The sequence below is a fragment of the Mchenga conophoros genome, linkage group LG11, assembly GCF_057382185.1.
Source record: "Mchenga conophoros isolate Kocher_MC1m ecotype Shallow Benthic linkage group LG11, M_conophoros_male_GT1.1, whole genome shotgun sequence".
Classification (NCBI taxonomy): Eukaryota; Metazoa; Chordata; class Actinopteri; order Cichliformes; family Cichlidae; genus Mchenga; species Mchenga conophoros.
Genome location: NC_140536.1, coordinates 19,890,217 through 19,914,943, shown reverse-complemented (window position 1 = coordinate 19,914,943; position 24,727 = coordinate 19,890,217). Strand labels below are relative to the sequence as shown.

Here is a 24,727-nt window from a genome sequence, read left to right as displayed (position 1 = left end):
CCTGTCTGAGCCATCAGAGCAGGGCTGCAGACATGCAGGCAGACATCGTCTTCCTTGTGTGTCCTCTGATTTTTGGTAAGTAATTAAACAAATTATTGATCATTTTAAATATACTTTAAACTTTCTTGAAAAAAAAAAAAGAAATTCCAAAAAATTAACATAGTTGCTTTTTGGCTGCATTTGGAGGACGTTTGCCATGTGGTGTAATTTAATGAATCCCTGTGCTCCACTGGCTTCTCCTAAATTATCAATATAAGAGGTTTATTTTAAGTACTGTTTTTGTCTTTTGAATGTTTTCTGCAAAATATTTTGTGCTGATGAAAATTAAATACTAACAAATCAGATTGTAATTTTGTAATAAAATGCTCTACATTTTTATAACTTAAAACAAATGTTTTTCATTACAAGAACATAGACATGTTTTGCAGTCTGAATAGTAGATTTAACTATTAACAGAGTTAAAACTCCAGCTGCTCTCTTCCTCTTTCTAAATATACAACTGTTGCAAAACAGTGTGGTATTTGTAAGATTTCCAGATAGCACAAACCTCTTGTCATATAAAGTTTAGTTTTTACGATGACCTTTCTATACAGTCTCAAGAAATCAATGCTGTTACAGCTTTTACAGCTTCTTTTTTAAATATATGAAATATTTTAATCAGCCGTGTCCTTGAGACATTCTCTTATGCTTTTTAGTTGTCATAATAAAACTGTGAAATATCACTGCTGTGTCTCAATTATGTAAAGTTCAATCTACTGTCGAATAATGCTGGATAAATGATTTTCTGTGCTTTCTGTACAACAGCAACATTGTGGAGGGGGGTGCAGGCTGTCTCTCCTGTACCCTCAGTCCCTGACCGTGTCCAGGCTCTGGTGGGCACCTGTGTGGTTATTCCCTGCTCCTTTACGCCTCCAGCCCCTCATCCTATTAGAGGGAGGAAGCAGTGGGTAGATGTGCGGCTAAGGTTCAGAGGTGGTGGCCCTTTTTTTCCTCTTCAGAGCACCGCTTTTAACAGCCAGGACAAAGGCCAAGTGAGCAGGGATTTCCAAGGCAGAGCATCCCTCTTTGGCGAAATCGCAGATGGTGACTGCTCAGTGAAAATCGAAAGGATCAGGGAGGATGACCCCCAGGTGTTTGAAATTTCTCTGAAGACAGTGGGCGACTCACTCTGGGGGAAGCCAAGGAGCTTCAATCTGGACCGTATTTGTGAGTGAGGAAAACAATGCATGTCCTCTTTTCTACTTTTTAAAACACTTTGATTTTTTTCACATGATAAATATTACATAGAAGAATTATTAGTACAATGAGACAATAGAGAATCCCCCGCATTGAAAGTTATATTTAAAAAAAAAAGCTGCATGAAGTGCATATGTGTCTTAAGCAGATTAACTATTAAATAAACTTTAAAATGTTTCCCGTGAAAACATATTTTCTTAAATCTAAAATAAATGTACAGGAAGAGCATTAAGCATTTCTTTTTATCTTTACATTTATAAATAAAAATTCACATTTTCTTTATAGAGCGCCAATTCACAACTATAGTCACTCAACACACTTTATATTTTAGGTAAAAGACCCTAACAATCACACAGCGCCATCTTAGCAAGAACTTCATGAGACTGGGAAGGAAAAACTCTGGTTTAACAGGAAGAAGCCCGACTAGCTGTTTGGGGGTGAATCAATATCAACTACAGGAAAAACACAAAAGAAGAAATATGGGATTATTCATTAAACAGTTTTGTTTCTATCACATATGAGTAGACTTGTTCAGTAGTTCTAGCACTAATGGTTGTTGTAAGAGAATTCGTCTTTTTGCTTGTATGATTTTTATGTTTTTAATACACTAAAGTGTTAAAATCATAATGATGGAGATTTTCCTTCTTGGCAGACACCCCTGAAGCTCCTGTCATCAGCGGCATCATGTCAGCCACAGAAGGACAACTGGTCACCCTGAACTGCTCTGTCAACTACCACTGCCCCTCCAGACTGCCTGATCTGCAGTGGAGGTGGGAGCGAGGAGCCCAGAAGAATATAACTGAACCTGGGGAAGTACAGACACTCTACCCAGATCCCCACAGGAAAATTTTACTGGCCTCTTTGACCTTTACTGTAACACACCAGGTGAAGCCCAAGCTCAGGTGTCAGGTCATCTTCCCAGGCCCTAAAACACTATCCACTTTGAAGGACCTACATGTGACGTGTAAGTATAAATTTGACACGTGTATTTGTGTTCCTGGCTCAGTAAGCTAAAACCTTTCTTTTTCCCTTTTAATGCTCTTAGTTCCTCCAAAAGATGTGAAGATTCAAGTCCAGACCCTGGCAGTGAAGGAGGGGGGCAATGCACTGCTCATGTGCTCATGTAAAGCTGACCCTCCAGCAACAGAGTACCACTGGTCCTATAGTCAACATGGCCGCACTGTGCACCTCAACCAGCGAACGCACACAGTCCGGCTGTACAACGTGACACGAGATATGAGGGTCCGGTGCGTAGCTCAGAACCTGATTGGCCGAGGAGAATCGCGACCCACAACTCTTAATATACAATGTAATTCTACCGCTTCTTGGTCTTCTCTGCATCCCATATATACGTGTTGTTAGGTTGCACCCAACTAACCAAACCATAGGATTTGATTTAACCAGGCATTTATTTGGCATCAAATTAACAAGGTTCAACAAGTAGAGCTTGATAAAAACAGATGAGGGGGATAATAAAAGGAAAATAAAACAACTACAGGTGCATAATTCAAATCCAACTGACAAGTAAAAACTGAAATCTGAACTTTGAACTCTCCCAGGAGAAAAAGCAATTGTTAAGTTTCAGTCATGTAAGTAGGTTGGTCCATGACAGAAACACAAAAATTAAGGGAAAGACAATAAGCTTTTGTTGTGTGAAGATAGAGCAAACTGCAGAGCAGCCATTGAGAGAAACAAAAAACAGGTGATTATACATTAACCAGGATGGATTTGAAAATAAAGGGCAAAAAACCTGTTTATCACCCAGTACATTGTTATGTGTACTGGGTGATAAGCAGGACAATTAAATCCCAATGAGTTTGTCTTACACAGAGTTAAATGTGGAGCTTCTGCATGCATCTATTTGATTTCACTGACCAAACAGTCTGCAAGGCCTGTAAAGACACTAATCACAGCCAATAAATAGTGAATGAACTGTTGTTTTTACATACGCCAAGTAGGCTAGAAGGCAACTCATTTTCTGCAAATTTCTCATCCAACCCATTCAAAAAATTATAAAATTGCCTTTTAATCCTTAGATCCTGTGTTTTGTGTAGATATATCCTCATAAATATTATTGAGAACCTAATGACAGTATTATCTCTTCCAGATAAGCCGGCCATCATCCAGCTCTCCTCTACCTGTACTGTAGAGGAATCAGAGGTGGTGTGCCAGTGTTCGGTCGACTCCAACCCTAAACCTGCAATCACCTGGAGCGTTAATGGGTCTGTTCCACCTCAAGATTACAACGTGTCTGTAACATCAGAGCCCACTGTGCTAACGGCTATTCTGAGAGGGCAAATGGAAAAACCTCAGATGGTGATTTGCTTTGCTTTCAACGCTCTGGGAAACGACTCGCTGGTCTTGCTGCAGGGAGAAGAAGGTGTGTTCAAAGCACTGTTTTTCCATACTAAGAAAGACAACAGCCCTGCCTCTTGTTTATTCACTCTGATGTCTTGCTTGTGTTGAAACTTCTGTGCAGCATGCCTGCAGCTTAAAAACACAAGTAGAAGAAAAGAAGCTGCAAAGAAAACCAAATAATTTTCTTGAGCTATGATTGAAAAATCTGATTTTTCTTGTTTGCACTGAAGTTTGAAGTTGATATAATCCAGTGATGGGACACTATATGCTGATCCACTGCTGCTCTTGTGGTCCACATACAGAGATAGCATTTTTCCTGTGGTTGGTTTTACCTGCTGTCACTGCTGTCCTGGTCATATTCCTCCTGGCCCTTCTTGTCTACTGCTGCAAAAAGAGAGCTAGAAAGTATGTACAGAAACATTTCCTGTTAAAAGTTTGCTTGGATTGTGTCACGCCTAATTATCAAGTCTATCAAATACCTGTTCTGCTTCTCTCAGGCACATTCTAAGAAGACATCCCACCATGTATCCTGGAGGATTGGAAATTTATCAGGACAGGATGCCTCTATATATAAACTGCACAGAAGTGACTCATGTTTACACCAATGGCAGCTACCAGCTTGTGTACCAGAACTGCACGCCTCTTTTTGTCCGCACTAAGCAGGTATTTGATAACCTTGATCTTTCAGTGCACAGTTTTTCCAGAGGAAATAGCAAATCACTTATTCCAGTGCAAACAGCTGCTCTCCCTTTTTTTTTAGATCCGTCCAATGGGCAGGAGAGGTGGGGAGAGACGAAGACCTGGACCAGGTGGAAGAATTAACCAAGAAGCTGGTCAGGAAGTCAGAGGCGTAAGAGAGGTGCAGGGTACAGCTGTGGAAGATGCAGAGACGGGCATCTACCTGGAAATTCTCTGATCACAAAGCTAAATTACAGTTACATTGTACATTGGATTAATACTGTTCTCAGGATATTGCATACATTGTAAATCAATACTTGTATATATGTCATTTGCATTTGATAACATTGCACTCTGATCTGTGGTTGGTCTATCTTTCTTCTAGTTTCTAAACTGAAATTTATAACATTCATTACATCAGCAGTGACTCGGTTGTGTTAAGCATACCTGGAAGTTTTTCTTGTGTTGGAACTTTAATGACTTCTTTATGGCTATTGTTTAACTAATTTCCCTTAGTGTTCATCAGCTTCATCAGCTTGAGTACACACACACACACACACACACACACACACACACACACGGAGTTCAACAGTAAACAACAAAAAAGAATAATGCAGAGAATCCTTCCTATGAACTTTTTTTTACTTCACTTTTTTTGTATGCATACTGAATCAGTGCACTTTTATTTACACTGGTCTGTACAAATGTTTCCTATATTATATCTTCTAGAGCTTTCTTATCTAATTTTATACTTCTGTAATTATGTGTACATTGCTGATCTCCAGTTTGATTTATGATGTACTCTCAATTTAAAAACACAACCTATTTTTGGGCTCTTTTTGTTGCTGGTGTAATGCATAATTTTGCAGATATGGTGTTATCGAACACTGACAGCTGAAAGGCTAATGTACATTCTCCCTGCTCTGAGATCTTAAAGTGTCTGCTCACGACGTTTAAAAGTGTATGTTTTGTCACAAAAGAGACAAACTGCGCAGGATCGGAAAAGATTTCAAGAATAAGTGCTCTCTTTGAATGCCTCTTCACATGGTGACCGACTGGTGGCAATATAAACCTCAGTGACACAACAATTCAATCATAGAAGAAGAAAATAAAGCTCTGATTGGATAGAAAAGTCGTTAGTCGGAAGGTACGTCATATCCTGGCGTTTACAGGCTTTTGGTGGGAAAATGTGTGCACCTTCACGCACATTTAACTCATAATCAAAATCTGTGGTATGAATTTTCTGTAACAGCAGAGTAACGGATATATGCCATGCCTATAACGCTGTGAACAGATTACGCGGAACAGCCCTTTAGGTGTGCTAAAGTCACCAAAATCATTAGTGAGAGTTGCCTATTGTTTGTTAGCATGCTAACATGTTAGTCATCGGTTTATCTGACCAATAAGAAATTAAACTTTCAGGATTAAATCACTTCCAGTGGAGAGAAACTGGATGTGTCATATGACTTGTTAGCCGTTTGCGATCGCTTCGTGGGGAGGCACGCGCCCGTTTGGTTTATGTGACTGATCAGTGAATCGATCAGCTTTTAGCCTGACGATCATCAGTAACAACAACGAAATGCCAGAAATCAAACTCAAGCACGTCGTGTCGTGCAGCACCGAGGACTCTGTAAGTGCAACATGATGTATTGCTTTTGTGAGATTTGTATGAAGAAAGCTGAGCTGTGAGGCTGCTTCATACTCACATGTGTTGTGTTACAAAAACAGACGCACAGGGCAGACAACCTCCTGAGCTCTGACACGTACAGAAAGTGGAAAGCAGCCAGACCCGGGGAGAAGCAGATATCAGTCATTCTCCAGGTTTGTTTGTTTTGTTGTTGTTTTTGTGTGTTCAAGTGACACCAAACTAATTCAATAACATGTGAGGTGTTGTTGATTAGATTAGTTAGATGGCAGATACTTACATATATTACATAAACACCAAATTACACACATGTAACTTTGGGAGAATCATACAATCTATTGAATTCAAACAAACTTTTTGTATTTGCTTTTTTTACACTAGAAGAAGTTTACACGCAAATTATAATTATAAAGTGAATTTCAGACGTTGTGTTACCGTCCCTGGTCATAACCTGAGATCCGCTGTCTCTGCTGCCAATCTCACAATCACGACTCACAATCACGACTGAGAACTAATCACTTTCTCCAAGTAATCATTTATATTAGCTTTTTTCCAATCTTGCCCTGTGAGGGGCGGCAGATGGCTGCTGGAGGTTTCTTCCTGTTAAAAGGGAGTTTTTCCTTCCCACTGTCACTAAAGCGCTTGCTCATAGGGGGTCATATGATTGTTGGGTTTCTCTTTGTATGTATTATTGAAGGATCTACCTTACAATATAAAACACCTTGAGGTGACTGTTGTTGTGATTTTGTGCTGTATAAATCAAACTGAATTGAAGCAGTCTGTAATTTTGTTTTGAAAGGTGCTATTAAATAAAGTTATTGCTACTGTTATTAGATAATGATGATCAAATATATTTAAAGTTATGCTTTGAGTTGCTCTAAATAATGTGTTTATCTGGTACATCACCAAATAAAATTGTATACTGATACATCCAGGTACTTTTAACATTTCATTTGTTATTAATCATGTCTTTCTTACCATACAGACAAATTTGGTGATATTTGCATTTATCTAGAAAAAGCTGAATTTGTCTTTATTGTGCAGAGATCAGACGGCTGAATGCAGCACCACGTGGTTTTAGAATAATTCGATTAATTAATAGTGTGTTGATTCTTCTCTTGCTTTACTTTCGGCCTTAGAATAGTTTTTTTTTTTCAAGCTTTATTTAACCGCAGCTCTTGAGATTAAGAATCTCTTTTGGAAGTGTATCCTGTGCTTCCTTGGGAAGTATTACCATGCAACTTTTACTTTTCTCCCTCAGTTTGAAAAGGAAGAGCAGGTGCACAGCATTGATATTGGAAATGAAGGTTCAGCTTTCATTGAGGTGTTGGTGGGGAATTCTTCAGCTGTCAGAGATCAAGACTATGAGGTATTCTTACAAATAATAATAATCGCACTTCCTGAATGCTGTAATGACTTCATTTTATCCAGTCTGATTTTAATCTCACTCTTTTAGGTTCTCCTGGTTATGTCTTCCTTCATGTCGCCCACGGAGAGCCGCAGTGGCACCAACATGAACCGTGTGCGTTTCTTTGGGCCCAACCAGCTGCAAAAGAGCACAGCTCAGGAGAAGTGGGACAGAGTGAAAATTGTGTGTAGCCAGCCATACAGCAAGGTAAGTGTCTAAGAGTGTTTGATGTGTAAAGTGACAAGCCCTTTGTAATTAGCAAATATGTCTATTATTAAGACTGAAGCCGTTTATGGAATGATGACAGTGTCTGAATACAGCAGTGCAACAGGACCTGTTCTATAGTGTCAAATGAAAGCAACATAATTGCAGTGTAGCGTGGTTTTCCAGTTACGGTAACTTTTTATTATGCAATGAAATATAAGCGCTGAGATGATCTTTCCAGATCCTTTGTCTCAGGTATCCTGTTGTTGAGGCACCGTTTGAAGTTGTAATGGAGTTTGAATTGTGTCTCTTTGATGGAAATATAATGTGAATCTGTCTTTGCTCTTTATAGAATATTGCATATGGGCTTGCCTTTGTTAAGTTTCATTCGCCACCTGACAAAGACGATCCTCCTCCAACTTCCTCCCCAGTAAGTACTCCACTGAGACCATGCACACCAATCAGGAAAAACAGTATGCCCTCTGATAGGTGACGTGAATAAGACCGATTATCTCTTCATCATGGCAACTGTTAGTGGGTGGGATGTATTAGGGAGCAAGTGAACATTTAACCCTCAAAGTTGATGTGTTAGAAGGAGGAAAAATGGGCAAGCAAAATGTTTGACATAGTCCAGATCGTGATGGTACATCTCCAAACCTGCATCTCCTCTGGGGTGTTCCCACTCTGCAGGGGTCAGTATCTATCAAAAGTCGTTCAAGGAAGGATAAGACGTGATGGGGTCATCAATGCACAGACAAGCTACTGTACTTTAGCCTTTACAAAGCCTAATATTCTATTACACTAATAGAAAGTAAAAAATATGAACGCAGTTTTTGGATTGGAAAAAATTCTGACGTGCCTTAAAATGGAATTTTTCCAGGCCTACAGACGGCTACAATAACAGCTTTCTCTGTCTCAACCTCACACTTTCCAAGTGTATGGGCTCGCTGACTCGTTTTTGGATCATATTAACTAAAATGTTAGTCTGGTCATACTATATTTCAAAATGTAGCTGTGGTATGAAACGCCACTGTGACACGCTGCCCTTCTCATCACATCTGTTTTTCTTTTAGCAACTGATGATGACGAATGGTGACAACTGTTGAAGTGTTGAGGTTCATTCGCCAATTCTGTCTTTTCAGTGATTTAAAACATCTTTTAAATGTTTTCAATCACACTCCAAGTTAATAATCTGTGCAACTTTGTTATAGTAAAATTCAAAATGTGCTTGCTGAGGTACTCTTTTACTTGAACAGGAATTTTTACTTGATTTATGTTTTTTTACTTTCGTTTATGCTGTAGTGGGAATTCAGCACAAACGCCTGACGCGTTTGTTTTAGCACTTCCTGGATATTAATCTACTTTCTTACTCATGGACTCATTTGTCATGTTACAGCCTTTTTGCTGTATTAGGGGAAATGCACTTCCATCTCTCTATCTTCCTTATTGCCTCTGAAGTCTTCCTTCTTCTGTCCTGTCAGAAACTGACAAAACTGGGACAGTTCAGGGTGAAGGATGAGTCTCCTGCATCCGGGCCCAGCCTTCAACCTGGCAGTCTCTTCTTCAGTCGGGAGAACGCAACAAAGTCGAGCACTTCACTCAAAGGTAAATCCAATTATTTGAGTCTACCTTCTGCTGGAGGCCAGTTAAATTCTTTATGTTCACTGTAATAATAAAATTGTAATTTTGTTAAATAATAAAAACTCAACAGAGCACTAATTAGTTTTAAAAGAAGTGATTTCAAAGACATTCTTTATGATCAGGCTGCTTTCTTTCTTAACCTGCTCTCTGCACCTCTCTCTCTGTAGCGTCTCCTCAGAGTGAGAAGATAAGCTACGCTGCTGCTGCTCTGCAAGCGAGCGGCAGCTCCCACTCATCAGGCCAGGCCTCGTCTTCCACCTCTGCCTCACCACAGGTAGTAAACACCCCCGCCCTCCACTTAATGGGCAGGAGGATTTTCTCTATATTTAGACCACATGAAAGTGGATAGTTTGTTTTAGTTTGGGATCTGTGGTATCATGTGATACTGTAGCATGGTGGCTCAGTGGTTAGCACTGTTGCCTTACAGTAAGAGGGTTCTGGTTTCAAACCCAGAAAGGTCACTGCATGGGGTTTACATGTTGTCCCCATGCTCACACAGTTTTTCTTTGAGAGCTGCGATGAGAATGAAAAACATACCAGGTTAATGCTGCCTGTGGCAGCTTCTTAATCTTAAGAGTTTCACTTCCATCAAAGCTTTTGATCTAATAACTGAAGTAAAAATAGGTCAAGGTTGGAATCATTGTTACTGAGCACCTCTTTTCACAGAACTGCATCGGTTGAAGATCCTGGTTTCATTGAGTTATTTTCCCACATGCACAGTCCTCATGGTTCATTGATAAGGAAATTTAAATCTGAGATGGAGGGTACCTCTTGTTACCGGCACAGCCATTCCCCTTTAAGAACCTGTGTGTGATGTAATTCCCTTGTTGTTTAGTGTGCGAGAAGCAGCTGGTGACAGAAGTGATTAAGTTCCCAGAATCACAATTAAAGGGTCTGAATATGCACATGTTTCAGTGTAAGGCCGAGACCCCAAAACAAAGACTTTCTTCTTTCTTTCCCCTTAACATTAAATATTAGAAGGTAATGAGCCAGTACCAGCACATCAGTATTTTAAACTTTCAGGGAGCCTTAAAAAAACTTCAATTTCAAACTCTGAACAGCCTGTGGGGTGTCAATAGCAACAATGGCAGAATACTTGAAACTGACTTTACCTCATAGTGGGCATTGATATGAACTTTTTTGTAAATGCACGTATTTAAACTGGAGTAACATTAGGCTAAGGTAGCTTGACTGAAAGAGAAATACACGTGTGCTCCCTGGTTTATTATCATGACAAAACTATATGGTTGAAAAATAGGAAACTGTTGTGAAATAAATTTGATACTTGTAATTTTTTTTATACTTTTTACCTTCACCTTCAAGAAAGCCTAAAATACATTGTGTATTTTTTTTCCATGTGTACATGGCACACATGAAAATGCACCATTGTTATTTTGCTTGAGGACACCTTGAGAAAGAAAGTAGGAGGGGCTCAGACACGTGGAAGTGACAGCCGCATGTCACTTTGGCTTTTGAAAGGAAAATTGAATAAAAGCCACCTGCTGCGATGAGCTGCACAAATACATGCCTGTGCATAGTAAAGCCAGCTGAAAGCTACCCCAGTTAGATACAGTTGTGCACGTAAGTTTACAAATCCTGGCAAAATTTATGATTGTTTCTTTGGATCATTTTTCTGTTTTGTTTTGATTTCATTGTCAAGCTGGAATGTCCAAGTGCGTCCTATGCACAGCTTCTGGGCTGATGTCTACAACTCTTCCTTCAGTTCAGAAACCAAAGTTTCTGTCTCTACTGTTAGGCACAATGTAAGCATCTGCTTTGTGACATGGGTACAGCAATGTTGTTCTTCTGGTGATTTGACCATGTTGCCCTTTTTTTTTTTTTTTACCCATTTGTTTGTATCCCAAAAAATTTTCTGTGCAGTTGTGGCTGATTTTTTTTTTTTTGTATTTATTTTTTTTAATTTTATTTTGATGGTCTTCTAAACGTGGCTTGGTTTCAACATAATCCCTCATTTTCCACTTCTTAAATAGAATTTGAACAGTGCTGATTCTCTATTCCTTTATATATAAAGTTCCACTATGTTCTCCCACAGATCCTTTGATAATTCTTTTGCTTTCCCCATGACTTCATTGATTTTATCTATAGACTACAGTAATAATATAAACTGGTACCAGGTGTTAGCGGACTTCAGGCATGAAATAGCAATTTCAACTCTGAATTTTCACCTCTAGCCACCAGCAAAAAGGAAATTTGAATTCAGCAAAGAGCGACAATCTGCTCCCGGCCCTCCTCCCTCGAAGAAAAAAAGTCCATCTGGTTCACCTGAGGGTAAAGCCGCAACCCCCAAACACAAGCCGAGTTCAGTCAGTACACCCAGCCCAAGCACGGCCAAAGGTAACACAGTCTCGGAATCTTTGCATTATTTATTCATGTGGAGAACTTTCCTTGAGTTTTCTAATAATCTCTACAGCATCACCAGTTCAGAAGGCTGCTGACAGGAAGAGGGAGAGTGAGTCTAAACCTGAGCCTAAAACTAAACAGAAGGCCAAATCCCAGAAAGAGCAGCAGGTCCCATTCACCCGGCTCATGGAGGGGGTGGTGTTTGTCCTCAGTGGATTTCAGAACCCCTTCCGAGGGGAGCTGAGGGAAAAAGCGCTGGAAATGGGAGCCAAGTATCGACCCGATTGGACGCCTGACGCCACACATCTTATGTAAGTTGCTGAAAGGAATGAATTGGCATAATCTAGCATTCATAACTTTAATTCATCCCTGAATTTAATACTACTGACTTTAGATGAAAAGATTTATTCCATTGTCCGTGTCTGCTCAGTGAATTGGGAGCTAAAGCCTGCGGGTGGTTAGTGTATTAGCAAAAAGTGGGAAACGGGGAGTCTGGTACTGTTCAAGGTTAACAAAACCTGCTTATCCAAACTTCTGAATTACTTATTGGCATTTCTGTCTTTGTGGTGGGCTAACAGCTGCAGGCTCTATCCTCTAGTCTTATGCTTTATGGACAGACATTAAAGTTATATCAGTTTTCTCTGCTATTTTTTACGATTTTAGAACAGTAAAAATTTATAGTACCTACTGTTCCGAAGGACATTTGGGGTGTTTTTTCATAACCTCGTGCAAAAATATAATGTCACTTTATTTACAGTGTTGTTGGGTTTAGTTGACACCACCAACACAACATCAGTTCTACTAAAATATGGCTTTTATTTTACCACATCAGCTCAAGCTGTTAAGGACATTGTTTACTGCCGTCCTTTGGTGTCAAGGACAGCTCGCATATATAAGATTCACCAAGAGAATGCGCGGAGATAAATGAGCAAATGCAAAAGAGCTGCAGATAAGGCAAAAGATCAATATGTGGTGAAACTGCAGAAAGTTGGCACATGATAAAAATGAAGGGAGATAAGCAGAAGGAAAACGTTTTCAAGCTATGCTTTTTATAAATAGTTTTAAAATTGAATGTTGTGTGAGACGTTCAAACTGAAATATCATAATGATCTCTGAAAATAATCACGGTAAATAACGAGATCACGTTATCTTTCAACAAAATTTCAAACGTGCCTTGCAAGAGATCTGTGTTGTAATTGTTTCAGATGGGTTTTTGTGTGTGTGTGTGATTTCGATTATCATCTTTGAAAAAGATCAGAGTTTTGTGTAAAAGTCCTGTCAGCACTCGCAGTAATTCAGTTTGATTGCATCTTGATCTCTGCTGTCAGAGCAGCCTGCCCTTGTTAGCGTCTCTTTACTGATGTAACCATACGTGTCTCTGTGTGTCCGTGCATCTCTTTCGGCCCATTAATCTGCAGCTGTGCCTTCGCTAACACCCCCAAGTACAGCCAGGTGAAATCAGCGGGTGGAATCATCGTACGCAAGGATTGGGTGCTGGATTGCCACAAGAGGAAGCAGAAAATCTCCTACAAAAGGTGAGTGGGAAATGCAGAAGAAATGATTTTACTTTAATAACAGACAGTGGCTCAAGCTTGACTACAGGAACTTTAAAAGGGCACTTCCACTCAGTGACAGCCGGGTTATAACCTGGAACATGTGTCCAACATTTGAATCCGCATCTGATTAAGGCCACGTCGGCATCTCTACATCACACGGTCTATGCAAAACACTCTCATTGATTAAATCATCGCAACATACACCCCTCACAGCAGTGGTTGCCGCTTGCTGCAGAGAACATTATAACCTTGAGCAGATGATCCCTGCTGTGATCACAAATTCAACCCACCCAACTCCAGCAGCTATCTAATTATAGGGCTCATTATAGGGGAAACTTTAGCAGCATCAAGATCCTTCTGTCATCGCTCCACACAAATCTGTGTGTGCTGAATAATGTAGAGCTGGATGCTCATCTCAGGCAGTGGATGGCCCAAATTAATTGGGATAGGACTGCAATTTACTTTATGTAGCTGGGCCCTATAATATAAGGAGTCCTTTCATACTTGTTTTGTTGGCAGTGATTGCCTCTGGTTCGAAGTCGAGCCATGCAAGGTTCATTAAGCTCAGGCATATGTGAGTATATGAAACCTGGTATTCTATAAGCTGTACTAATTTTAATCACTGTTATTTGTAAGTAGTTTTGTGTACATCTTGCTAATGAATCAGCTTCATCCCTGTGTTGTATAGTAATAATGTTACTATACTAAAAACAATGGGCAGGTGGGGCTAGTGGTTTCTGAGAGCCCAATATTAAATATTGTACTCCATTGCTGCTTTTTTTGTGTGAATTTACTGAACTGTTCTGCCTTTTTAAAGGGTCTTATCTTGAATGTAGTCAAGAAGACAGAATATATGTAAAAACACCTATTACTCATACCCTATAGCAATGGTCCCCAACCCCCAGGCCAAGGACCGGTACCGGGCCGCGAGAGTTGATATTGTAAAAAGAAGGTACTGGGTTTGAATCCACCGGCTGTCTAAGGATTAGGATTTGGGGTTCGGTGTGCAGCGTTTGCATGTTCTGTTCGGGTGCTCTGGCTTCCTTTCTCAGGCCAAAGACATGCATGTTAGGTTTAATGGCAGTTCCAAACTGGCCAGATGTGTGAATGTGAGAGTGAAGTTTTCTGTGTGTTTGCTCTGCAGCAGACTTGGGACTTGTCTAGGGTGCACAGTGCCAGATATCGCATCAATATCAGACATGTGATAATATCCTAAACAACCCAGTGGCAGTACAGTTATAGTAAGAGAGACACTTCCGACCCCCTTCCCTTTCTGTAGCCGCTTTACTGCAGCCTGAGTTTATCTACACACTTTATGGTTGACAAAGACAGATGACTACTCTTAATGGCCTACGTTTATCTGTGTCTAACTCCTCGTACACAATATGAGACTCACCACCAAATAACAAGCAGTGGGGACGAAACAAACTGTTGAAGACTTCTCAGATTATTTCCTCATATGCTGTCTGCTTCTGCATCAGGCTTTACGAGGGTTTCACCTACCGCTGCCTGCTGTGTTAACATTCACCAATGTGCTTTAAGCAGCCTGCTTGGTTACCCGCGTTTTCAGCTAACTACTTACATGATAATAAAAACTAAGAAAATCCAATAATTGTGAAGCATGTCGTATTCGAAATAATTTTCTCTGAGCTGTCCAGACTTTTTCAGAAAATAACATCACAAACAGGAAGGATTGCATGGCTGAAGATAAAATAAGATGTGATGTGGTTCGCTACTGTTCGATGTAGTCAAAGTTAAATTTCATGTTTAGTTGACCGGAGGCTTTTTAGAAAAGTCATCATTTGATAGTACTTTTTCTTTGGCTGATTTTTTGTTCCACAAAATCAGGACTAGATGACTGCTGCTGCAACATCCAGATGCAACATCCTTGATGTCATTACTTTGGTAAGTAATGACATCAAGTGAAGGGTGTTCAGGGTTCTGTCCCAGGCAGCATCAATCAATGATTTAAAAACGTATCTTGTACTTGAATAATTGTGGATCTGCATGGTGATTGATGATAGTCGTCAGCACCTCCTAATCATTCAAACCTTGCAGATACTCTAAATCAAAGATTCACATTCATTGCCTGTTTTTACACTGTGCACGAATGCCAGTGCACATTTACACAGTGAGCTCCTCGTTTAACGTTTTCATCATTAAAACTGAAAATGTCACCTCACTAATGACCTTATTATGTTTGCATCAAACCTCGTTTGTAACACCGTGAGAGTTTTCATAATTACATTTATGTTATAACAATATATAAGTAACGATGTAATGAAATGACTCCATAATGGAAAAGAAGCGTCACATTTCGGCTCTGTCTGCATCCCAGGAATGTCTCAGATGTAATTAATGAGCCCTCCTTTGCTTATAATTAGGCGTGACTATCGGTAGGTGTGACTGTCAGTTCTCAGAGATCGTTGCGGCGATGCGGCAGGGCATACCTCGTAGATAAAACAGGTGCGCTGAAATCTGATATTTTTCATGTCGAACTTCAAAGCTGTAAATGAAAGTGGCCAGAGTTGCAGTGTGATGAGATTTCTCTAGACAGCTACAGTCTGCATATGTAGACGCGAAGAATGTGAGAGATTGAGGAAAGCTTTTTAAAATAAAATCCTGCTGAAGGGCACAACGTGGAAAAATCCGATCTTTATTTAACGATTCTCAAAAAGTAAATTCAAATGAAAAGTTGACTGCAGCCTGTGTCGTCATTCGCCCTAACGCTCCCCTTTCTGTATCAATTTGTGATAGTAGAGAAGATCTCTCGCCCCCAGTCTGCTTCCCCCTCTCCCGTTGTCAGAATAATCCATTCCCCTGCCCAGCTCCGCTATTGTGCAGCCTGTGGAGTGTGCGGCTTTGATGTATCTTTTATTTAAAAGCTGCATCTGCTATGGGTAATTAAAGGGACCACTTACTTTGATGATGACAAGTACCCAAACAAATACGCACACTCGCACTCAAACTGTTGCTCCCAATGTGCACGCAAACACCGAGCGTCTGAAGGCGAATGCTCACCTTCACCGTTTCCTGACATGCATGCGGATCATGTCATGTATGTGTTAATGAGCCTGTGACATCAGCTAAGCACCCAAGAAATGCTTTCTGCACATTCATTATCCAATCAGTGAGAATCCAGGCGCAGGAGGAGAGGAGAAGGTGCATATTTAGATCCATAGCATCCAATCAAAAAAGAACTCAGTGAGTAAATATATTTCTCAATTAATCAGTGCTTTTCAGCAACGTCTGAAGGAGGACCTGGAGAATACTGCTATATTGCTGCCAGCACAGCAACAGAATTGCATTTTAATTAATTTAAAACGCAAAGCTCTTTCAAACACTTCACTGCACCGTGGTGTTTTGCAAAAAGCGTTAAAGTGCATCAAGTGAGGTCATTTATTTATTAAAAATTAGTTTAACAAAAATATTCTTCGTATCAAAAAAACTTTTCTCCATTAACAAACAAAAATAAAATATTTACAAAATTTAAAAAAAAATGTAGAAATTTAAGGACTCGCAGACGAGAAGCTTTAAGATTAAAAAAAAAAATCAACAGCATTTCTGCCTCATTCATTGTGACTTTAAAGGTTTGATAACACAACCTCATTGAAAGATGCTGATATTGACAGAGTCTAATGTCGGGCTAAAAGCAATGGCAAAGAAAGTATGTCTGTTATTTTTAAAACTGTGAGCGATGAATGCTTAATTCTTTGACGCTGCTTTTCGAAACCCCGACTGCAAGGTGATATATCAAAGTTGATGTTTTTGCTATGCATGGCTTTAATAGTTGAGGGAATTTTACGTACTTTGTTGGACGGTTAAAAAATAAATTCATTTTTAAAAAAAAAACCTTGAGCTACATATTCTTTCTTTTAAAAATAAGTGTTCCATAAAAATCATTGAATGTTTGTTAGTAATATAAAAATGTTTATTCTTTTACATTTATTTCTGCATTTTTCGTGTTACGTAAAGTTACGTATCAGCTTTTCATTACTGAGCAGATCGAGCTGCTTAACAACTCTCGCTATCTTAAGAAGCCGTTTTTCAGTTGTTTCTTTTGCCCACGTTGTCCTTTTTCTTTATCCAATTTTCTGGACACTGAGTTTTATAACACGAGTAAACATATGTCAGTAAAACTCCCTGTGGTATGTGTGGAAACGATTACACCATAACTGTGGCATTTCAACTCTCTGCACTTCACATTTCCAAGCTAATAAAGTCCATCTGAATTTATATGGCTTGAGGGAAAATGTAGAAAAGGTGGGCAGAAATAAAACGTTATCACTGGACGCTTCCTATTTATACGTGTGTGCGTGTGTGTGTGTGTGTGTGTGTGTGTGTGTGTGTGTGTGTGTGTGCAAGAGCTACAAGACTGGTTTTCTACTCATTACTTGCTTGTTTTTCTACATGTCACATTCAGTAGCATTATCACTACACACAGGTGTTCTTGGTGGAGTTTATTGGACCATTTAGCTTATTTATTCTCTGTACAATCTCTTAAAGTTTTCAGAAAACATTTTAACAATGAAGTAATTTTTGGAAATGTCCCGAGATGTTCGTTTTATCAGTCTGTTAAACAGAAATTTGAATTTAGACTAATCCAACTGTTCTTAAGAGTCTGACTGGGAGTAATTTTAGCAGTATTATAGCTATGGCAGTACTTGGTATCTGCCCAAGAGGGGATTTTTCTTGGTAGCTTTTGCCCTGCCAATAGAAATGACATTTCGCATCACAATAACATTCACAACAAGATGGAGAAAATCATGATTGCATCTTTGTGTTTGGTCCGGTTGACCACAGAGTTGAAAGGTTGGAGTTTCAGTGAGAAGACTTATTCACCTTGTAGTTGGCAGTGTCGTCCGCCTGGTGCTACAGTAGATGTGGCACAGATGGAAGAGCAGAGAGTGGTGCGACTCCTGTAATCCTCCGTTTGCTCTTTGTAGGTATGAAAAGTACAGGAAACCACATATTTAATTACATGTAAGTTTAAAAAAGGTGGACTTCATCACTGATCCGTTCCCGTGGTTCTTTAATTTTTAGAGCAAACTATTGCTTGCACAGCTGATGTTTATGTAGATTTCTTTTTATTGCGCTGCAACAACATATGCTTACATGTAGACCAGTGTTTCCCGTCACTGTTGGTGTGCAGTGACAGATTATCTGGTTCCACCTGATTAGCACTTTAAGCGACCTGCTTGAGTAACGGGCAGAACAATTACATTCTCTTCCACCAGAGGACAGTGCAACTTCTTGCTCCAATTAAATGGGTTGCCCACTGCCAGTAAAACAGAAGAAGACGAAGAAGAAATTACATAATCATGCTGCAAGTGAGACAATTTCTCTAATGTGAAATACGTGCCGTGGCTCCAAAAGGTTGGGAAACACTGATCTAGACTAATCATCATACACTGCCCAGCCAAAGCAAAGGTCAAAATAATTGCGCACATGTTGTGGCATCACTTTGATCAGCTCTCAGTATTTATTTTCATCCAAACTTGCATTAATATTTCATAAAAGATCTCATATTGATGCTGAGTTGGACCGCTGCTTAAATTCTTTCTAGCACATCCCAAACAGTCTCAGTGGGGTTGAGCTCTGGATGCAGTGGTGGTCAGTCAGTGTGTGAAAATTACGTCTCATGGGTCCTGAATCGCTCTTTCACAGTCTAAGCCCATTGAATCCCGACATTTTTATCTTGGAATATACCCATGCCTCAAGGGGAGAAATAAAATCAATTGATGGAAAAACCTGATCATTCAGTATAGTCAGTTAGTCAGCTACTTTAGCACATCTTGCTGAACCGATCCTGACCATCCAAAGATCATAACACTGCTCCTGCAGGCATGTGCAGCAGGCATCAGAAATGACGGGTGCAGCACTTCATCCACCTCTCTCCTCACCCTGATGCCCCCCATCACTCCGAAAAAGGACAAATCTGGAGTCATCAGACCGCTGGGGATAGGGCTCCATTGATCCCTATTTAATTTAAACCCTTTTCCCTCATTGCTCCACAATGATAAGTGCATTTTTTGATAGTACATTTCTCCACAGTCCATATTGTAGAGTAATATAGCAGGTCAGAACAAAACTAAAAGAGCTTTTCTTCCCAGTTTCAACTCTTCTGTTGCATAATTAGATCATATTACACTAAACCTTTTTAATACTGATTAAAAGAGTTTAGAAATGTAACAGCTGTAATTGTTAAAAACTATACTATTGTATTGTTTTACTAAATGAAAAACAAATAAAGCAGGAATGGATTTTAAAGAACAAATGAGTAGTTTCTGTGATTTATGACTTTGCCCGCTCTTATCTTTGTGACATAGGTTGCCTTAATTCTCATTGAAAACTGAAGTTGTTTTCACTGAGTGCTTCAGATGATCCACTTGTGACTGAGAGTAATTGGTGAGAAAAAAAAAAGACCAGCCAACCCCCCAGGAAAATGTATTGTTTGTTTTTTGGGGACAGAAGTTTTTGTATTTCTGTCCCTCGTCCTGCAGAAAACTAGATTTCTCCCACTATGCAAACTTCAAAGTATGTAATACACAGTCTGTGTTTTAAACATTAGGTCGTTGATCTGTCAGCTAAAAGATATTACCATCTTGTTGAAATTTAGTTTTTTTTCTCCCCCTCATCTGACAAGGGATTGTTGCCGTTTGAGTCATTGCACAAGTAGAGCTGATTGGGAACAAGATATGTTGAGGAAAGGTACTTCACTCTTTGGTCTTTAATCATCCTGACACTGTTTTGTTTTTTCTGTAGGTTTCTGATGGATGGACCCGAATCGAGCTCAGAGAGTGAAATGGAAGTGGACGACGAGAGCGAAGAGGAAATGAACACAAAGGTAAATTTGTTTTTTTTAAGTGAGCCTATAAATATAATCGAATGTCAGGTTTAAAGCTCCCTGCTGCTTTGCAGACGCCGCAGAAGAAGGAGAAACAAGTCACGGCCAAAAAGACGCCAGAGAAGGAGGAGGAAGATGATGACTATGCTGGCTCCACTGATGTGGATGAACCAGGTTGGCATCAAGCGCTTTTTAATGTGTCTGAACTTTGAGACATTTCTGCCAGCATCAGTATTTCGGCTTGACTTTCTTTCAGGCTGTTATAGGGATAAAAGTCGAGCACATCGTTGCAGAAACATCTACAAAATGAAAGCAATGTAAAACATTTTTTTAATGTTATTCAGCTGACTTAGAACCAAGGTTTGCCCGAGACAAATAGACTGAAGGAAATGGCAGGGGATGGGAAGTTGACAGTCGGTTCAATGATCAGGTGAAACGGATGAAATTGAAAAATGACAGCCAAGTTAAACAGGCAATTACAGTTTGAATCAAGTGCCAGTAATAGGAACACAAACCAAAAACAAGAAAAAAGGAAAAAGAAAGTTCTCTCTTCCAACATTAGACCGTCATGCACAGACCTGTGTCAGTGTATCTTTGAGTCTGCTTATTGGGTAATATTATTTACAGCCGTCAGAGGTCTTACTGAGACCTCTGACAGGTTTATTTGTGCCAAGAAACTGCTCTGTGAGAATCAACCACAGTGAAGGAAACTACAAACCTAAAGGTCTGGAACCCTAAATTTAAAGCATACTTGTTAATTAAATTCATTTTAATGAATAAACAAGTAAACCTTCATTTGTATATCTGCACTGAAAAGATCCGGGAGCTGAGCGTAAATGGCTGAGACTCCAGGAAAATTATTCACTCTGTTAGCTCAAATAACTAGAGATGGAGAAGAGGGTCGCACGTGAGCTGAAGAGGACAGAATGGATAGAGAGGAGGCCAGGGGACAATTTGAGAGCCCAGGGATCAGACAAAAGGGACAGCCTTTATAAAGCACTTGGAAATGGATGAGATGGCAGCACTGCCATTTTAAAAAATAAATAAATAAACAAATAAAAAGAACAGGAACAACATACTTACTGTAGATGCAATTTGAGGTGGGGGGGAAAAAAGAACAGGGGTAAAATGTAATCACCATAAAGGGACTTGAGCATGAATCTCATTTCTATGTTAATACGAGAGCCAGAAATAAAGTGTTGAGGTGCATCAGAGAGGACAGACAGCAAGGGCTGACCCACCAAACACATACATGACGACAGACGGCTTTTTAATTAGACCACCTTCTCTTTTTCCCGTCAACAACACAGGATTTTACGGTGGTGGCAGATATGCAAGCAAGGTGACATCTACTCAAACTCTAATGTGCAAATTAAAGGAAAAACCTGATCTGATGGCTTGTGCTGTCGGGCGGGGGGGCGTCACTTGGTCAACTTAACCTCACAGATTTGTTCTCAGATGACCTTTATTCTGCGGTGGCACAGAGAGTCGATAAATGGCTAAAAATGATGAAAATCGCATGCTGTGGCTTTTGTGAGTGTTAGACGGCTTTCCACCCAGTCATCACCAAACACCAAATGAGAAAATATCTTTTGGAAGAATGGCACTTCATCGTTCCAGCGGGGTGCAAGAGAACTGAAAAATTGATGCTGTCAAGGTGTTTTTGGCAGAAATGGCTCGGCTGGTTTCACCTTTAATTTGGTTCTCGGGTACTCATTAAAAAGCAGATTCGCCTGGTGTGTTTTTTCGCTCCCATCTGTGCTCGATGAGAATTGTAGAAAACATAATGGCAGCATAACAATCTCAATCTCCAGGTGACCAGAATTTAAATCTTTTCATTAGTTTAAGATTAGGGTCATAGAGCGGTCACAGTATTTTGTGTTGTCGGTGAACTCAGTGAAGGGAAAATTGTGTTAAATACAAAACTCGTTACCAACATTTTCAGGCAAACCTGGTGAGTTTAATCACACTTAAAAAAAAAATGTCTCATTCTCCCAGGAGGCGATGATGATGAATCTGCAGTGGACACAGAGGATGAGCTGCAGAGGTAAACAGGACAAATCATTTTGATTCTGCTGTTTGTAATGCTCATTCTTCGATAACTAATTCTTATTTGATTGTTAGGGTGCTCTAGTCTTATTCTGATTAATAATTTTAGAAGAACATGTTTTCTTTCGCACCGAGCCAGTTTTTCCCAGCGACTCCTGCTGTTTCCAGAGCATTTCATTGTCTTTTAGGTCACAATGAGCTGCATTTTACTATTTTCCTTCAGCATTACTGCCGTAATCAGCATCGTTTTTGCAGACATTGCAGTAAAAACATATGATGTAATGTAAAAACGCGCTTTATGCTACTTTTCCAGCACCATTCAGCAGATTAAATGAACTCCTGCAAAGACACTCTATTGAATAAAATAGTCTATCTGCTCCCTCAAGATGTTTATGGGAGAAGACATAAAATTCTTGGCTCTTTAATAAACAGCTTTTGGGCACATTAGCCTTTAAAAGAGATACTGCTGTACTAAAGTAGCCTATAGTGTTGTCATGACTAAATCTATGTTGACTTTATGACTATATTGCTGATGTTATATATAATATGTATATCTTACTTGTTACATTTAGTCCTAAATGCACAGTTAAAACAACATTATATCCTTTTTAAAATTTCTCCATGGTCTTTAGCTGATCCCTTAGCAAGATTCCCTGGATTCCCTGAGCGAAAGTAATGAAAAGATTCATTAAATGTGTAAAAAAGACAGCAGAGCTGTGGCCCCTGCTAGAATGTGGCCACACAATACCAAGAAAAAAACCATCTTTTGAGAGCAGGCTTGTTAACATGTAGGATAAAAAGGTTTGTCCTTGTGAAAGGGTGGAAGAGGGGAGAAAACAGAAGAAAGCAGCAACAGAAGGAACAGTGGTGAAGGACGAGGATCCTTACGGGGGGTCGACGGATGAAAACACTGACGCTGAAGCTGAAGAGGATCATCCCATCCCCGAGCTCCCAGGTATGCATCAATTAGTTCCCATCCAGCTTCTGGCTGCTTGTGTTTTGCTTTCTTTATTTTTTCTCCTCTTTTCTTATAATTTTCCTACAGACTGTGTTCCACTCTTCTTGATCTTTTGCTTCCCACTTTGTCTTCTCTTCTAGATTTCCTAAGCGGAAAGCACTTTTTCCTCTACGGTAAATTCCCCAATAACGACAGACGACTGCTGTTACGATACATTGTTGCCTTTAATGGGTAAGAAAGACTTTCAGTGGTTATTCCCAATGGACAAAAAAAAGACATAATCTGTGCAATTATAATTGTAATTTATGTGCCTGTCTTTGCTACAGAGTGATCGAGGACTATATGACAGAGAAGGTGCAGTTCGTGGTGACCAGTGAAGGGTGGCACGACTCCTTTGAAGACGTGAGTCGTACCCTCTTTTTTCTTTTTCTTTGAAAATAAGCAGCCACAACCAAATAAACATGTCTAACAGGGGCTTAAAAAGATTTAATATTCGGTGTACCCATGTGTGTAAGCTTTTTATCTTTTACTCCCACAGTCAAGACAATTTTGTAAAGGAAATTGCTTCACTTAACTTTGTGTCAAGTGTTGCTTTATTATACAGTGTGCACAGCTAAAAATAAAAAAAGGGAGAGGAAATACCCTTTAAATTTTCCACTCCAAGCGTTATCAGCCCAGAGTTCTGAGCCCTTTTCATTTGCACAGTATACACCAGTATACACCACTTTAGCATTCCCAGGACAAATTCAGCAGCAGTGGGGACTAGTACCTTTCAAGTTTAGGTTACTATGGTTTCCAGCCATTTGCGTGCTTTTTTAGCATTTGAATTTGCAGCTTAGGTATAGTTTGAAGGGTTTTAAAGGCTTTACACCTCAGCCTGTCTGACCATTTGTAATGCAAGTACATGACATGACTGCGCTTCTTGCTTTTGCTCTGACTTCCTCGCAGGCGCTGATGGAGAACACCAATCTGAATTTTGTCAAACCGGAATGGATTTATGCAATCAGTGCACGACAAAAGATGCTGCCCTATCAGCCCTACACCGTCGTCCCCTGAACTATACACTGTATGCAGCGTGCGGCCGCACTCACACCCTCATCCTGATGAAGGAGCAGCAGGGAAAGCCATAAACACATTTTCCGTTTCAGATAAACAGCTACACTTTCAAAGAGCAATAAGTCAACTGTTTGTTATTATCGATGCCTTTATATTGGACTTCATATTTGATATACATATAATTTCTCCACCTCAAGCAGTTTTCTCTGCAAATGTTTTCAACTTTCGGCCAAGCGCTGCAGACTGTCCACTACATAGTGTTTCTTTCTTGGGGTTATTGTTAGGATTAAGTATAGGTTTATTTTTAGATTGTGCTCTCGAGGGTCGTTAGCCCCAGCTTGGCCAGGAACCAATTTCATCATCTCCACCATCATCTTCATCATCCATGTGCTGCTGAGTCTCTTGGGCTTTGCGAATGAAGCACACACTCTGGCTCAGGTCTTTTGAATTTCTCACTTCCTGTGCTGCAGTTTGTTGCTGCTCGCTTCGGCTACCTCAGGCACTGTCTGGAAATGAGTTACCACCCTGTCCTGACAGCCAGCAGCACTGATAATACACCATTTGTGTAAGTGGGAAGACTATTATGAAAACGACCCAAAGTCAGGTGAAAGATGTCAGTTATGGAAGGTTACAGCCATGGAAAAAAAGAAGAAACTGAACATTTTTGTTCTTTGTTTTATTTGATTTATTTAAAAAGGGATAACATTATAAATTTCTTTGTCTTGATAAA

The 24,727-nt window shown here is 39.8% G+C and overlaps 2 protein-coding genes across 3 annotated transcripts; both read left to right on the top strand.

Annotated features, from left to right (window-relative positions):
- On the top strand, nucleotides 1-5,282 carry LOC146563965 (myelin-associated glycoprotein). Of its 2 annotated transcripts, none has more exons than XM_085291375.1 (8): nucleotides 1-75; nucleotides 805-1,206; nucleotides 1,889-2,200; nucleotides 2,282-2,545; nucleotides 3,344-3,616; nucleotides 3,897-3,999; nucleotides 4,092-4,257; nucleotides 4,355-5,282. In XM_085291375.1, exons 1-8 carry the CDS (start codon nucleotides 33-35, stop codon nucleotides 4,508-4,510), a joined length of 1,719 nt encoding a protein of 572 aa, XP_085147501.1. In that variant the 5' UTR covers nucleotides 1-32; the 3' UTR covers nucleotides 4,511-5,282. The 2 variants fall into 2 exon arrangements, with proteins under 2 accessions (XP_085147501.1, XP_085147502.1); XM_085291376.1 differs by having other exon boundaries at nucleotides 4,334-4,460.
- Nucleotides 5,283-5,426: 144 nt separating this feature from the next.
- Nucleotides 5,427-24,727, top strand: xrcc1 (X-ray repair complementing 1). The gene is made up of 17 exons (XM_085291373.1): nucleotides 5,427-5,902; nucleotides 6,001-6,093; nucleotides 7,179-7,286; nucleotides 7,374-7,532; nucleotides 7,882-7,959; nucleotides 9,011-9,134; nucleotides 9,338-9,444; nucleotides 11,363-11,525; nucleotides 11,602-11,842; nucleotides 12,950-13,066; nucleotides 19,853-19,934; nucleotides 20,009-20,108; nucleotides 21,933-21,981; nucleotides 22,802-22,938; nucleotides 23,082-23,172; nucleotides 23,268-23,343; nucleotides 23,890-24,727. Exons 1-17 carry the CDS (start codon nucleotides 5,852-5,854, stop codon nucleotides 23,995-23,997), a joined length of 1,884 nt encoding a protein of 627 aa, XP_085147499.1. The 5' UTR covers nucleotides 5,427-5,851; the 3' UTR covers nucleotides 23,998-24,727.

Excerpts from the sequence above, each read along its gene's own strand:
- xrcc1 (XM_085291373.1), top strand. The coding sequence starts at position 5,852 with ATGCCAGAAATCAAACTCAAGCACGTCGTGTCGTGCAGCACCGAGGAC. Across the intron at positions 7,287-7,373 it reads TCAGAGATCAAGACTATGAG|GTTCTCCTGGTTATGTCTTC; the intron begins GTATTCTTACAA and ends TCACTCTTTTAG. Across the intron at positions 9,445-11,362 it reads CCACCTCTGCCTCACCACAG|CCACCAGCAAAAAGGAAATT; the intron begins GTAGTAAACACC and ends TTTCACCTCTAG.
- LOC146563965 (XM_085291375.1), top strand. The coding sequence starts at position 33 with ATGCAGGCAGACATCGTCTTCCTTGTGTGTCCTCTGATTTTTG. Across the intron at positions 2,201-2,281 it reads GAAGGACCTACATGTGACGT|TTCCTCCAAAAGATGTGAAG; the intron begins GTAAGTATAAAT and ends TAATGCTCTTAG. Across the intron at positions 4,258-4,354 it reads TTTTTGTCCGCACTAAGCAG|ATCCGTCCAATGGGCAGGAG; the intron begins GTATTTGATAAC and ends CTTTTTTTTTAG.